The following is a 15314-nucleotide window of genomic DNA, read 5'->3' on the forward strand; positions in this document are numbered from 1 at the left end:
AAACTATACATTTTTAGCACAAAAATTGATTTTAACATGGTCTCATGAGGCTGTTTGCAATTGATTATTTGAAAAAAAAAAAGGAATGTCAAAGCAAGGAACAGAATAATTTTGGTGGAGCTCTTACATAAGGTCATGTCAGCTACTGCTTCACACCAAAAGTTAGGTTTGAATTAGTTTATGTTCAATTACGTTTCCTGCTATTGCCTCTATGATAGAGCACAGTAGGACAGGTCTGACCAGTATGTTGCACATTGAGTCCGCACAGCATGCTGCCTGAGGCTTGGGTGTAAGGCATATGGGAGGGGAGAGTAGGATGGGTGGGGTGGGGGTGGAGGGTACTTAGCTTTGCCCTTTAGGGTGGTATGTGTTGAAGGCCAGATGAGAGCCATCTGACCTTCAAATGAATCTTTCTGAGCTCCACTGGTCCCCTGCTTTATGGCGTTTATGGTGTGTAGATCATAACAAATCCCTGATGTCTTTCTTTTCTCTGTGTCGTGTGTGTGTTTGTAGTGAACCTTATGTTTGACAATTAGTGTCATCATTATCATGGGCTGCTGGTAAGGGTGTTATTATTGCCTCTAATATAGCTTCATGTTCCCCTAGACACCAAATCTACATGATTTCATAACATTTAATCCTCAGGTTGGGGTATTAACTAAGATCTGACATAACATTTTTAGGTTTTGCAATTTGAAATGAATGTATAAAGTTGGCTTTGAGACTGAAAAGTAATGTTTTGAATATCAACATGAAAACAAATCTTCAAATTGGCACAAAAAAAGTCTCGGCTATGAAACGTTGTATCTCATTCCTCAGGTCTTTTGTCGTCCTGTAAGTCTAGACTCCAGGCAGATTTATACCTGTGCTGTTTCCTTTTAATCACTCATGACTCATCTCACTGTACTGGATAATCAAGGCCTTGTTTTTGTTTCTGGCACCCTTCCTGTGATTTGTACAGTAATTGTTACAGATGTTTTTTTGGAATGTTTTTTAATCCTCATGATCACACCTTGATTACACACAGATGATCACAGTCTGACATAGAAAGACACAATCTATAAACACAAGGCTGCACCTGTTATGCTTTGTGTGTGTCATATTAACAGGGTGAGTGGTTATGCAATATTTTAAGACATCGCTTCAGATCAGTTTGTTGACAAGTGTTTTAGTTTGATATAAAGGACTGTTCTGCTTATTTGTGTCAGAATCAACAGTGATACTTAGTTGTTGAACAATCAAACAAGGAAAAGGCCAACTTGAGCACAGTGAAGAAAAACAAGCTAGGCAAGTATACTGCTCCTGGGAAACTCTTCCTGTTATATTCTTGTATTCCCCTTTACATTGCATGAAACATACAATTTCTAAGTCTTTATGCTGTAAGGTTAATACTTAAATACAGAATATCCCTATTATTTGAGTTTTAATGTTATATATTGGTAAATGTATATTATGGTGGAAGAACTGTTGTAAGTCTGTATAGTGTAGCTGTCAGACTATGCTGTAAAGTTTCCCACAATGCATCCTATATAAACCATCAGGGTTATAAATCAAGCCCTGCCAGCTGGTGAGGGAATCTCCCAGCTATCACAGGGTGGGTGGGGTGTAGGAGGGTGCAGAGGGCAGGTAGGCTGTACCTTCCTCTATCCAGTTTTGGAGACAGCACACATACAAACACACATACCTAGTGGGTGTGTGTACAGTGAGCATCAGTGTGAGGCTGCTGTTGGACGCACGTACACACCGCCAGGCTGCACCGCGCTCCATCAGACAGACGCCCATGATGAGAGGCTGCTCCAGTCTGTCCAAGCTCGCGCAGAACCAGGACAGAGCGGGTAAGACACTTTTATAGAGGCTATATAGACGTGTTACAGGGTTAATTGTGGTTTTTATAAGGAGGACAAAGAGGGGCAGAGTGTGTATCGGGCAGCGAGGGGCAGTTAGTGCAGCCTCCAAGACGTAAACAAGAGTCGATGTGCTGTCGCTGTTGGCGCTGTGAGCGAGACCTTTCCCCTACATCACAACTACAGGCGACTATCTTTGTTTTATAGTTACAGCCTCATCTGTTACAGCAGCAGCTGTGCTGTTACACAGAGGATGGAGACACAGGCGGAGGTTTTACGGAATGCATACATTTAAAAACACAATCTAAAGCCTTCGTGCTGATTGAAGATGGTTTCAAGGTGTTTTTTTATTTCATTGTGATCTTCCACACACTGGTCGTGATGCTGTTGCAGATGTGGATTGTTCGCGTTTTCCTGGTGTGTTGATGGTTGCTGTTGCTCACCCAGGGCTGCTGCGATATAATGTTCAACATTTTAGTCTTATTCACTGAATGTTGGTTTGTTCAAGAGCTGCAAGGTGTTTTGCTGCTGAATGTAACGTGAACATACTGTACTTGGCAGTGACTTGTCCACTATAGTGCAGGCTAAAGACTGCTAGCTGCAATCAGAGTCTGGCAGCCTTACTGAGAGGAGGAGGAGCACTGAGCTGTTTCCTGTTCAGTTTACTACAGTGTGCAAGAAACCTTATTTACCCTCACTGGATCTGACATTCAGTACAGTGAATGCTGCCTGCCTGCTGCTGTTTTCACATAGTCTGACAGGCTTTGTAAAATAAGATAAGCTACCTTAAATATAAATAATACAAGTTGCTAGAGCAAGTTTTACATTGTGTGCCACAATGTGTGTTTTTTTCCTTAACCATGAAACCTGTTGTATTGTCTTTGTATTTTCTTGCTGGAAAAGCTAAAATTATAAGCTAGCATGAGCAAGTGTGCCATTTATATGTGGACCTGATGAACCTGACATATATTACTGTCTACTAGCAGTCAGGGAATTTGAGAGAGAGAAGGAGCTTTTAATTAGAAAACCTCCATCTCACCATATTTAGGTCACAGGCCCTGTTAATCCAGCAAAGACTGAACCTACAGCTCCATATAATATGTGCATCAGATAGGCTATAAGTCCATAAGGGACACATAAACAGATGGGCCAATTATTCTGAAATTATAATGTGATTCAGGCACACTTAATGCAATCTAATTCAATATAGCGCAATTAGTTCACCCCTGCAAAAAGTCCGTATAAAGCATATTCTTTGGGTTTAGTTGAAACTATGTTTGTGCTATGGAAAGGCACACATGTTCACTGGAGAATGACAGATATTAGAAAAACATTTGCACAAATTATATGACATAAAACCTTAACATTTTAAGCGCTGTATTGCATTACAGGTGTTTATCAGCCTAAGTCAACACACATAGAGAAAGAAGGGGAGGCTGCCACCTCATGGACAATATCAGTTAATGCAAAACGAGTTTGCATCTGTAAGTGTCTACAAGTGTCTGAAGACAATATTAAAAACACTCACTATTTGTTAATTAAAATACTACATACAAGATGCTTACTGTTGGTATCATCTTAAATGCCATAAATAAAAATAGGAATAAGATATGTGTTATTGCCACTACAGGCCTTTTTTACTGGAGTTATTTTTGACTTGTCAGAGCGGAAAAGTACAGTTACTTATAACATTAACTATGGCTCTGTTACAAGTGTCCCATCATCACAATCTGACAGTGAGCCAAAGATGTGTAATAGTGACAGACTGAAGCAGAAGCAGCATGGAATTCAGGCCCATTGTGACTGCGCAATTACTGCTCGGACATGTCAAAATATCTTCCTTACAGAGGAAACACTGCCTGGTGGAAAACATTTGCATTCCAAGTCTGACTGACTCTCATATGAATGATTTTAAACCTTACTGCACAGGTCTTGGTTGTGACAATAACACTGAATGATTTTGTAGGTTACCACCACATCTTGGAAACATAGTCCTGTGAAATAGGCAAACTTAATCAAGTGGTCAAGTCTTAAGCAACAAAAAGCAAACTTCTGTGTTATGATAAAGTCAAACATAATGCAATCCTTCAAAGATACAGAAGAGGTGGTGAAATTGCACAAGCAGACACGTGTTTTCATTCAGGCTGATTAGACCTCTGCTCAAGATAGGCCAAGCTATGCTTTACTGATGTGAGGTCCCCAAACACTTATAAGAATTCAGACAATGAAACAAATAACCTTGTAATTTTCACCATAGCACTTAAAGATGCTCCTATGCAGGAGTTTGATTTGTCTACATTTGTCCGAGTCTAATGTGTAGTTGCAGAACTATAAAGCATTTTTACAGCAGTGTAACTAATCAACGATGTCAAAAAGTATTTTTAAATGATCAAGGAGAAAAGTAGCATACCTACTTAAGCATCCTGCAAAATTTGACAAATCTAAGAATATACTGTACCTGCCATGTTAATGCTACGTCTCAGAGAACAAACAATTGTATGAGAATTTTTCACACATCGCCACATTGTTTTCCTGCTGTAAGACTGGGTTTGCAAAGACAAGGATTCATTTATAAGCCAGATTAAATTATTGTTTTACTTTGAATTGTGTTGCTTCTAATTTAGGATAGCTTAGAATGAGTAAAGATCATATTTAATGCTCTCTTTAAACACTGGTTTACCTTTCACTCTTAACCTGGATTCAATTTAATTATGTTTCACCAAAACCTTCAACTCTTTATAATCCAGTATTACCTTTCAAATTAAACTCAAGGAGGTTTAACTTTTTTAAATGGCTGCCTCTCTGAGATGAATTGAGCACAGTAATCATATTTCCCAAAGAAAGTAAAGGGACTGACCCTATTGAATTGATCAATGCTGCTAAATTTCTCTCAAGGTATTATTACAAGGAAACTGTTGTGGAGCTAAACAGGATGATTGGACAGACTAGCACCTATGGTAGTTAAAAAAAGAGCCTAAGAAATTAGTTGACATTATGTAGAAAAAATAGGGCTTCTCTGATGAGCCATTATGAGTAGAATAACTAACTTCTTAGTTTGCAAGCAAACAATATATTGTGTTTTTGTTCTTTTTTATAATACAACACACTTTATAACTATTTGGTCCAGACAGCACACAACTTTATTTATTATTATTAATTTCTATCTAAAAAAAACAGTTTAGTTTCTATAAACTTGGATTTCCTAAATTGACATTTCATGTTGCTACAGACCTCTGCTTTATTTAAACCTGGATTTGCTCATTTTAGAGCGAGTATTACAAAACTCTGTATGGAAATGAGCGTACATCAAACTATTCTATGTTCATGCGACCCGGCCTTAAAACAACTTTGCGCCATTATGATCAAACTGGTTTTGAGTTTCAGCACATATAGCTGCATAATTTATGTCACTTACGGTTAAGCATACAAATGTGCTGCGCCCGTACTGCAGTCATTACGGTCGACCGTTCGACTTTGACCAGACCATAGACAGGAGCACGTGACAGCAGCACAGGGAGAGAGACCGGGCAACCGGACTATCTCCATCCCCGCAGAGCAGCGCGGATGAAACACCGGTCACCTTCAGAGCAGCATCACGGGAAAAGGCCCCGTGTTCCCGCCGCGGCTGCCTCCAACTCTCCGCAAGACGGAATGGAGGACAAAACACCGACAAATCCGCGGGAACTCACCCAAAATCCGCTCAAGAAGATCTGGATGCCGTGTAAAAATGGCCTTCCCGAGAAACACATTTCTCAAAGAAAGGGTTCGTATGACAACGTGGCGACAAGTGCTAGCATCTTTATGTACAGCTATTTCCCTCGTAGTGGAATGTTTATCAACGTATATTTGTCATTTCCTTCTTGAAGGGTTTGTTGTTCACATTTGTGAGCACGCAGCCAGAGCCTCTGTCGTAACATTAATCATTAACGCTAATCCATCCCCTGCATTTAGCGGATTTTCTCAAACTGCTTTGATGTGCTTGCTAACGTTACCACGGTTATGAGCGCGTGGATCACAATTCGCAGAGTTCATATGTCTTGCTGTGCTGCAGCCATCTGGTTCACAGTGTTATGTAAGGATTCAGTGAATGCTCACGTAGATGAAGGCAGCTCGCATCGAGGAGAAAAGACTGGTACTGGGGATGTCCATCTCATTGTTACCGGGTGCCAAGTCAAGCACTAGCTGTTGGTAAACAGGAATTGTATCTCTGCAGTCATGTGCGTGATTTGCACTGTGGATGAGCTTTTGCATTTTATCTGCGCTCACATTGGTCACTTCTGTGTGAGGGCAGTGTCTCCTCACTGTGGCCTGACTGAGACAGGGACTTTAAAATGACAGTAAAATCACGAGCTCGTGGTTGGTGGATACTTTGCCTAAGTTGGTTTTATAATCGATAACACAAGTCGATATGTCCCTTCATTTACAGACAATGTTAACACATGGACATTGTATTACTCAGAGTGATGTAGTACCTGAAAAAACTCTCACCCAGTCATCTGTGCACTCACTGCAGCTGAGTGTGGAAACAAGCTGTGAAACAAGCCAGTGAAGGGTTTCACAAGTCCTCAGACACACTGCGACCTCTGATCCTGGCTGACAACATTGTAAGGGTGGCGTGATGTGACTTCATGGCCGATATCACTGGATTACACACAGGGATAAGGACAATCTTGTGTAATATAAAATGTTTATATCTATTTTATTATGTAATATGCAAGATAGTAGGAGGGCAGATTTTTAAGGAGTGACAGGCATACTTGCAGCTTTAAAAGTAAACAGATTTACATATTTTACACTGAATTCAGTTTTACATTTTCCATAGGCCTGTGATGAGCACATGACTGAATCTGTCTTTTTTTTCTTGCAGTATGCATGACCAACTGTCCCACCCTGATTGTGACTGTGGGTCTTCCTGCCAGGGGGAAGACCTACATCTCCAAGAAGCTGACCCGCTATTTGAACTGGATCGGAGTGCCCACCAGAGGTACAACTTCTCTTAAACAAGGCACAGCTGTAGAGGCAAAATTTCTAGGCAATGTAGGGAATTAATCCAGCATATGGACCGAGATATTTATGCCTTGAGATGATCTCAAATGTCCTTGCCCTCCATCTTTCCTTAGAGTTCAATGTCGGGCAGTACCGGAGAGAGTTTGTGAAGATCTACAAGTCCTTTGAGTTCTTCCGTCCAGACAATGAGGAGGGGTTAAAGATCAGACGGTGAGGACGATAACTGGCCTTGGACTGCCTCAACAATGTATTTAATCACCAGACATGTGACATGTATGTCTGTTTGCTTTTTACAGGCAGTGTGCTTCAGCAGCATTGAACGACGTGCGACAGTATCTCACAGAAAAAGGAGGCCAGGTTGCGGTGGGTGAAATGCTAAATGCTGTTTTGCTTTAGATGTTTTCAGGCAGGACAAACACAGTGAACGACGATTTAAAGCTTATCAGATTTGTTCTGTGCTGAACAGGTTTTTGACGCAACAAACACCACCAGAGAAAGGAGAGAAACTATCATCCAGTTTGCAGAGCAGAATGGCTTCAAGGTAATTAGTCGGGTCACAAATCAAGGAGGGATGCTAAATCGCATTAGTTGACATTCACACTGAGCTTGATCTGGTCCTCTTCGTCCCTCCTTTAGGTGTTCTTTGTGGAGTCCGTGTGTGAAGACCCAGACGTCATACAGGAGAACATTGTGGTGAGTGTCTCAAGTTTATTTTTATAAGAGAAATTTAACTTCCACCCATATGTTTCTCACTCCTGCTGTTTGTCTGTTTGTCTGTTTAGCAAGTGAAGCTAGGTAGTCCAGACTACACCAACTGCAACACAGAAGAAGCTGTGGAAGACTTCATGAAGAGGATCAAGTGTTATGAAAACTCCTACGAGACGCTGAATGAGGTCCTGGACAGGTGAGGGGAAAGCTTGTGTGAGGAGTGTTAGTAAAGGTGTCCTAGCTGTGACAAAATACAGGATAATTAGCTAAGCAAACTAACATTAGAAAGAACACACTGGTCTTTTAATATGAAAAGGTCTGTCAGTTGAGAAATGTAATGGTCTTAAACAAACCCTCAAACCTGTCCACTGGTTTGTCAGTCACATCATGCAATGTTGACCATAGGGCTGAATGTGTCTGTCCTCAGAGATCTGTCCTACATTAAGATCATGGACGTGGGTCAGCGGTACTTGGTCAATAGGGTGTTGGACCACATCCAGAGCCGGATCGTCTACTACCTCATGAACATTCACATCACGCCACGCTCCATCTACCTGTGCCGCCACGGTGAGAGCGAGCTCAACGTGAAGGGTCGAATCGGAGGAGACTCGGGCCTCACACTGAGAGGCAAAGAGGTAAATCCAACATTCTTGTACAGAGATATGTCTTAGGAGCATTTTTTGTTGTACCAAACAAGAAAAAAAACCAACACTTTTTTTCTCCATGAAGTTCGGTAAGATGCTGAGCCAATTCATCCAGTCGCAAGACATCAGCGACCTGAAGGTGTGGACCAGTCAGATGAAGAGAACCATCCAGACGGCCGAGGCTCTCAGTGTGCCCTATGAACAGTGGAAGGTCCTGAACGAGATTGATGCAGTGAGTCTTTGTTTTTGAGTGCTCCAAACAGATGTTTTCTCATATGCATGTGTTAAAATGAGGAAAATCTGATATCATTTCAGGGCGAGTGTGAGGAGATGATGTACGAGGAGATCCAGGACCACTATCCTCTGGAGTTTGCTCTGAGAGACCAGGACAAATATCGGTACCGGTACCCGAAAGGAGAGGTCAGTGTCTAAACTTTCTTATTGTGTTTCGTGAATGATGTGGTGTGGTTACGCAAGTGTTCATGTGTTTTTACTGACTGGTAACATTGAGGTAGAGTCCTTTTAGACAGTGTGTGTCTGTTTGAATTTTGGAATTTTCCATTTTAGAGCCAGGCGTCCTCTGTGATTAAAAGAACACTCATTCTCTCTCTTACAAACAGACTTAACCTCAAACACAATTAAACTTCACCCAGATGGCCACAGGCCAATTATTCTCTGCTAATGAGTGTCAACTTGGACAAGCAGCCTCTCAAGACAGATTTGGCCAAACACCAGATCACGGTGAACAAAGACTTCACAGTAGTCTCTGAGTGTGTGTGCGTGCATGCGTGCATACGTGTGTGCGTGCGTGTGTGTCTAAAAACCCTCTAGTCTGTTCTCACCTTAAGTTCATCCTATTACCTCTCCATTAATCTAACACAGGGAGATGGATATGGGCATTAGTTGGCTGCTCAGGCAGACGTTTCTGTTAATGTTTGGCTCTAGGGGATCTTTTGAAAGCTGATGTTGGTCTAGACAGCATGTATTGATTTTTTTCCTCCTGGAAAAATGTTAATGTGTTTGCCTGAGATAGATTTTTCACCAGAGAGTGTGAAGAAAATAGATTGTTTGGAGGTCTTAATTAACGTGTTTACAGCTCTACTTTAAATGTAAAGGTGCTCTTTCTCAGTGATGATCTCAAGTTATCTGCTTGGGGAAAATGGATTTTGCTGTCCCTAGATTATTATTATGAATTTTAGATCAAATCATCCACAATCACCAATACTAGTCTCATGTCCATATGCCTTACTTACCCCTTTGTGTGTCTTGTGATGTAGTCCTATGAGGATCTGGTGCAGCGATTGGAGCCGGTCATCATGGAGCTGGAGCGGCAGGAGAACGTTTTGGTCGTCTGTCACCAGGCCGTCATGCGCTGCCTGTTGGCCTATTTCCTGGACAAGACAGCAGGTAATCCTAAAACTGAATCTTGTGTTCATAAAGGGCACCTTAGCACAAACGTACACGAATAAACAAAAATGCTGTTTAATTCACCAAGTAGATGAAGTAAGTGGAGGGAAAGTAGCTGTCACAAAGTAAGGTTCAGTGAAAATTACAGAGCACACGTAATAAGTTTATCCTGAAGGTTATTATTTCTGAGGTTATTATTTCAAGGCTAAATTTCACTGTATTAAAGTAAATATGTCTCATTTTGATTAAGGCATTGTATAAAACATTATGTGTACTGTGACATGTTCAATGTAAAGCTGCAACATACTTTCATCGAGCACAAACTGAGCAGTGTGTTTCACTGCTGGCTGACTGACCTGATTTCCATGCTGAAGAGTAGAGCACTGTAGCAAAAATATCAGGTTAAAAATAATCATTATTTTTTCAAAATACTACAGTGTATATAATATATTTCAAGATCTAATTCATAAAAATATATATAAATAAATTCTAATCTTATATTTATTCATAACTACAAAAAATATTGAGTATGAAGAATTTATGAATCTTTCACCATCATTCATCGTGCCTTATGCCTCTGTTACTGCCTATGTGGATTAGCTTGTTCATAAACATTTGCTGTTAGCCTAATGAGCGCAGTGTGAATAAAACATGATAGTTGTGAGTGTAACACTGCTGATGTTTGACATTACAAGTTTATGTTTGGTTAGTTATTGGATTCAAACCCATAATCTACATTCTAGCCTTTACTTCAAAGTTACACAAAAAAAAAAGGAAGTTTCTGGGAATGATGAACAGCGATTACAACCTTTTGTTCGTTCAGGTAGTTTCATTAACTGTTGTGTTGTGTTTGCCTTCTCACAGAGGAGCTGCCGTACCTAAAGTGCCCACTGCACACGGTGCTGAAGCTAACGCCAGTGGCCTACGGTAGGTCTGGTCTCCTGTTGGCATACAGTATGTTGCATTTGAATAATGTATTTCACATGAGTAGTAGTATAAAGCACTAACTCATGAAACCAAACTTCTGTTTGCATGCTCAGGCTGTAAGGTGGAGTCCATCTGCTTAAATGTGGATGCAGTCAACACACACAGAGAAAGACCAGAGGTGGGTATAACAACAAACACACACACACATTAACACAGTACTGACCCACTTTTCTCCAGGGTAAGACAGCACTGTTCTACTTTGACATTAATTCACCAGCAGTTCATTCTGATGTGATTTTTAAATAAACAGTGTTATGAAATAGCAGTGAGCTCAGAGCGGGTTTCTGTGTTGGATTATGTGTGCATTATATGTTATCAGAGCGTGAGCAGAGCAGAAACGACAGCTAACCTACACACCCTTTAGATAAATATGCCTCTGAGTAAATTATGTTCCAGTTACAAAATGCACTGTTGGCTTTGCAGCAAATATTATGGCACAGATATAAATTTGTTGTGTTGTACTTATGTGAGTATTGTAATATGTTGTAAGGATGATGTAACAATTTTGGCTTCCAACATTTATACCAACAAAATAATGAAGTTATTGAATGAAGCAATTACTGTTCTGTATTTTGTCCTTTATTTTACATCCAGATCGAGCCTTTACAGCAGCGTGCTCTCCATGCTTACTAAAACCACACATTTATATTTACATGGATTCAGACAGACGGAAAACACCTTTTGGAAAACTAATCCCCAATGTCAGGAAGCTTCTTGTTGTCCAGATAACCCATCACTGTTTAACAGAGTTACATAACATGTAACATGTGGCTTTTAAAATATTTAAATATTAAAATTTTGGAGGTTAATGTGGCTTTATCTCCTGCTCTCCTCCACTAACATGGCATACGGTTTACTGTCTGGCTGAGTCCAAGGAATACTCCATCACTCTAAGCCATGCTCTGGCAAGTTTAGTTTAGCTTGAGCCACATGACGGAGTAATTGTGATAATACTTATGATCTCAGTATAAAAATCAAACTGTGAGTTATTTTTGACAATGAGAAATCCTCTGATTTCTTTAAGAAAAAAAAACGAGGCAAAACTTGAGTTGATGCTTTGAAAAGAGATCACCCTGAACCGTGTGAAAGACGATGCTACATCTGTCTTCCCAAGTTGCCCAGTGTGTTTGCAGTGGATTTCATATCTCCCATGTGTTTTGATCCCCTCCCCCTCTTTGTGTTTTTTCATCAAACAGAACGTAGAAGTGTCGCGGATGTCAGAGGAGGCTTTGCTAACAGTGCCAGCTCACCAATGAGGCAGTGCCCCTCACCTCACCCGCAACCCCACCCTTCATTTCCCCTTTTTACGCACACCGCACCAAACTCAGAAACCCCTTGTCTTTCTTCTCCACCCTTCTTTGATTGATTCACTCCTCACTCTTCATCGTTCTTTTCTTTTCTTTCTTTTTTCCTTACCTTTTAAGACACGATGATGGTGATACTTGACTGGAATCCAGTTTCTTATTTTGATTATTAATCCTATGACACAGGTCCTGTGTCGTACACGTTCTCCCTTTTTTGGAGATTACATAAAAAGCAGATTTTTTTTTTTTTTTAACTTAAGTGTCATCCCAACTGTGAAGCAGTGAATCTCCAGCACATTTTCATGTTGAAGAAGTGGTAACTTGTAGTTTACTTTCTGATTAAACTGTCTGTTTAACTGATTTAACAGTTTTAACTTGAACCAGTGTCTCATCACTTTATATATCTGTTGGTAGAAGTCAGGACACTATAATAATAGTTCTACAGCATTGCACAACATGAAGCAAGATTGTGCTTCATGATTATTGCACATAAAAATCCACTCTTTATTTCATTATTGTCCCCTTATACAGTTTGTCTCTGGGTTAAAGATGTCTAACACTGTGTACTGATACTGGAAGTAGAGACATAATGAAGTTCTATTGTTTTTTGTTCAACAATGTGAAGGCTCTTACAATATATTTATATCGCTGATCAGAATCAAGAGAAGGATATTTCTGTTTAATGTTTCTGAATAAACACTCAACCTATTCATATATCCTTAAACACTCTGCTTGTGCTTCATTTTAGCGAGGTTGACATGGACTGTTTTCCTCCTTCATATCTCAACAAAGATTTCGTGTTCTGTGCTTTAATTTTGAAGGAGAATCTTAAGCTAAAGTAGGTCTTGCCTGCTGAGCTGAATATTTCTTACTCATGCTACATGTAGATCAAAAGAGGCAGACTATTTCCTTCCTACTCTCACTATCTACACATCAGTTGTAGAGTGCAGTGCTCTTCCTGCTCACTCTGCTGTGCAAACTGGAGACTCTGCATTTGAATGAATGAGGAAATCTCTCCAAAGGCTCCTCTGGGATGCATAAGAAAGTGCTGCCATTCATCAGCATGAACAAAACTCTCACTGTCTCACACATTTCTTACTGCCTAGAATAAGAGTTGCAACAAAATGCATGCTTGTTGTTCAGTTTAAAATACTGCTGTTTAGTTAAAATAATGTCATTAAAAAAAAAAAAAAAAAAGATTATGAAATGTTGAACTAAAGTTGACCAAGACTTAAGTTCATGGTGTGATTGAAATAAACACATCATGAAAAAGATGTTTGAAAAAACAAGTGATTTTATGTTGATGGCACCATCTGTTGGCTATTGGGCTGCACTTTTGATTCGTGTCCAAAGGGAACTGAAGCATTCAGCACAGTTTTAATGAGGTCAAATCATCTGTGGTCAAACTACCACCATAATTCAACAAATAAAAAACCTTTCTAATAAAGCAAACTGTTTAAAAACAATGCAATCTGCTGTTCAGACTACATAACATCAACAAGAAGGAGGAGCTATAACACTCCCTATAACTGGGATAAGCATAGTGACATTTTCCCTCCAAGGTTTTTTGACCTTTGGTGACAGGTGCAGGATTACAGAGCCAAAGTTTGTTCTACTCTTTGGATAATGTTGCCACATGCCGTATTTATTCCACATTTACCTGACACTGGTGTGTTCCTCTTTCTAGAACGTGAACATTCATCGCACCACTGAAGATGCCCTGCAGACGGTCCCTGCTCACCTCTGACAGCCTACTGCAGCTGGACCTCGTCCTCTCCCTCACCTTTGACGGACTCTTGTGTTCGTTCATGTTTCCTGTCTGCACAGCCTGCTCACAGTGGTATCCGTCCGGGTGATGTGCCTCTTCCTCCTCCTTCAACACAGCTGCCACACACTTTCCCTTGTGTCTTTTTCAAAGGGATTTGTAGTATCCAAACCTAAATACATTTTGTAGTTGGGCCTTTTGCTGCCAAGTGTTTGTAAGCTACATGTTGTTGCACTCAGCATATCTGGTTTATTTATCACTCTGACTGTTGTCTTGCACTGAGGGGATCACAACACTGGACTCACTGCACTGTCCTGTGTATTTGTTTCTATATATCACTGTGGTGTGTTTATTTGTGCAACAGTCAAACTGGCACAAAGCTTACCGTAATATTTCAAAGTATTAACCATGTGGTGTCATCCAATGATCATGTGACTTTCTGCTACATGTGTGACATGGTATTGTGCAATCATTGTTTAACATGAAGGTGTCTTCAGTGATAATGTGCAATATGAAGTTCAGACCTACTTGCAAAATAATACTAAAAGCTTATTTAAAGAAAAATGTGATCACTTAATAAATTATGTTGGCTCATTAAAAAGTTTTCTAGTGTGGGGAAGAAGTCACTGAAATGTTATACTTATGCAGAAAATGAAATTATGGCTGAATATTCTACACACAGACCTTTGATTAATCTAAACACATCCTTAATACCTTTTTGTGAGCAAAGAAATTTATATCTCAAAAGTGCCATATTAGCTCATTGCCGTTGCTGATGATTTCGGTCATGCCTGAAATATGTATATCCAAACTCTATAATTATAAACTCTAATAAAAATGTGTTATTTTTTATAAACCATCCTGTCTGTATCTCTCTTTGTGGGTATAGTTATATATAAGTATAACTTCTTTATATTTATTCCACAAGTCTATAAAAGGCTAAAAAATATTGCTAATGTTGAAAATATTCAGTTAATCTTAAGTTTATTGTTAACAAGCATATTGACAGCCGTAATTTTTGAGTAATACTTTGTCAGGATGGGATGCGATCAAAAAGGTGCCAGCTGACTCAGGTTGATGTATCGGATGATCCTGAGCAGTCAGTGCTATGGAGATAACTTTTATATCTATCTTGCTGTTTTAATACCTCAGAATCCAGCCAAAAAGCTCCTTCTTCAAATTCCAAAGTAGTCTGATTAGTGTATCAGTGGTTGAGTTAAATAAAAATCCTTCTGCAGCCATTATTACCTAAGTAAAAGGAGTGTAACTATGGGAGGTTAGAGAGGCATTGCATGTCCAGCATATACTCCTGAGGAAATGAAGGGTGAATTTAAAAAAATCACTTAATCCTATATTAAAAATTACTTTTGCTTCTTTATGGACTATAAGTTAAAGTTAAATCTTTCAGATTTTAGTGTTAGTGTGAACAAAAACTATACAACAAAAGCAGTTCACACACTCTCTGCAGTGTGAAGGTATTACTTCCACTTCCTCACAGATCAAATAACACTTACTGTGCAGAAGTGCTGACTAAAATCAACTTCCTGAGAAGCAAACCAGTTCCATTTATAGTAGCAGCAGCAGCAACAGCACAATTACTCACAGTGAATGAGACAGAACAGCAGTGCCATAATAAGAACAGCAGAGG

At 39.8% G+C, this 15314-nt stretch overlaps 1 protein-coding gene across 3 annotated transcripts; it reads left to right on the forward strand.

Moving 5' to 3' along the window:
* Positions 1 to 1720: 1720 nt before the first annotated feature.
* On the forward strand, positions 1721 to 14490 carry pfkfb4a (6-phosphofructo-2-kinase/fructose-2,6-biphosphatase 4a). Of its 3 annotated transcripts, none has more exons than XM_069677801.1 (14): positions 1721 to 1835; positions 6712 to 6828; positions 6965 to 7061; positions 7148 to 7214; positions 7318 to 7392; positions 7488 to 7544; positions 7634 to 7755; positions 7987 to 8194; positions 8289 to 8435; positions 8519 to 8623; positions 9481 to 9610; positions 10475 to 10537; positions 10651 to 10715; positions 13589 to 14490. In XM_069677801.1, exons 1-14 carry the CDS (start codon positions 1781 to 1783, stop codon positions 13646 to 13648), a joined length of 1368 nt encoding a protein of 455 aa, XP_069533902.1. In that variant the 5' UTR covers positions 1721 to 1780; the 3' UTR covers positions 13649 to 14490. The 3 variants fall into 3 exon arrangements, with proteins under 3 accessions (XP_069533902.1, XP_069533901.1, XP_069533900.1); XM_069677800.1 differs by lacking the exon at positions 13589 to 14490 and adding an exon at positions 11794 to 12625; XM_069677799.1 differs by lacking the exon at positions 1721 to 1835 and adding an exon at positions 5452 to 5607.
* Positions 14491 to 15314: the final 824 nt, after the last annotated feature.

The sequence above is a fragment of the Semicossyphus pulcher genome, unplaced genomic scaffold (assembly GCF_022749685.1).
Source record: "Semicossyphus pulcher isolate SPU_LCO1_2020_fin unplaced genomic scaffold, fSemPul1.0.p SCAF_3, whole genome shotgun sequence".
Classification (NCBI taxonomy): Eukaryota; Metazoa; Chordata; class Actinopteri; order Labriformes; family Labridae; genus Semicossyphus; species Semicossyphus pulcher.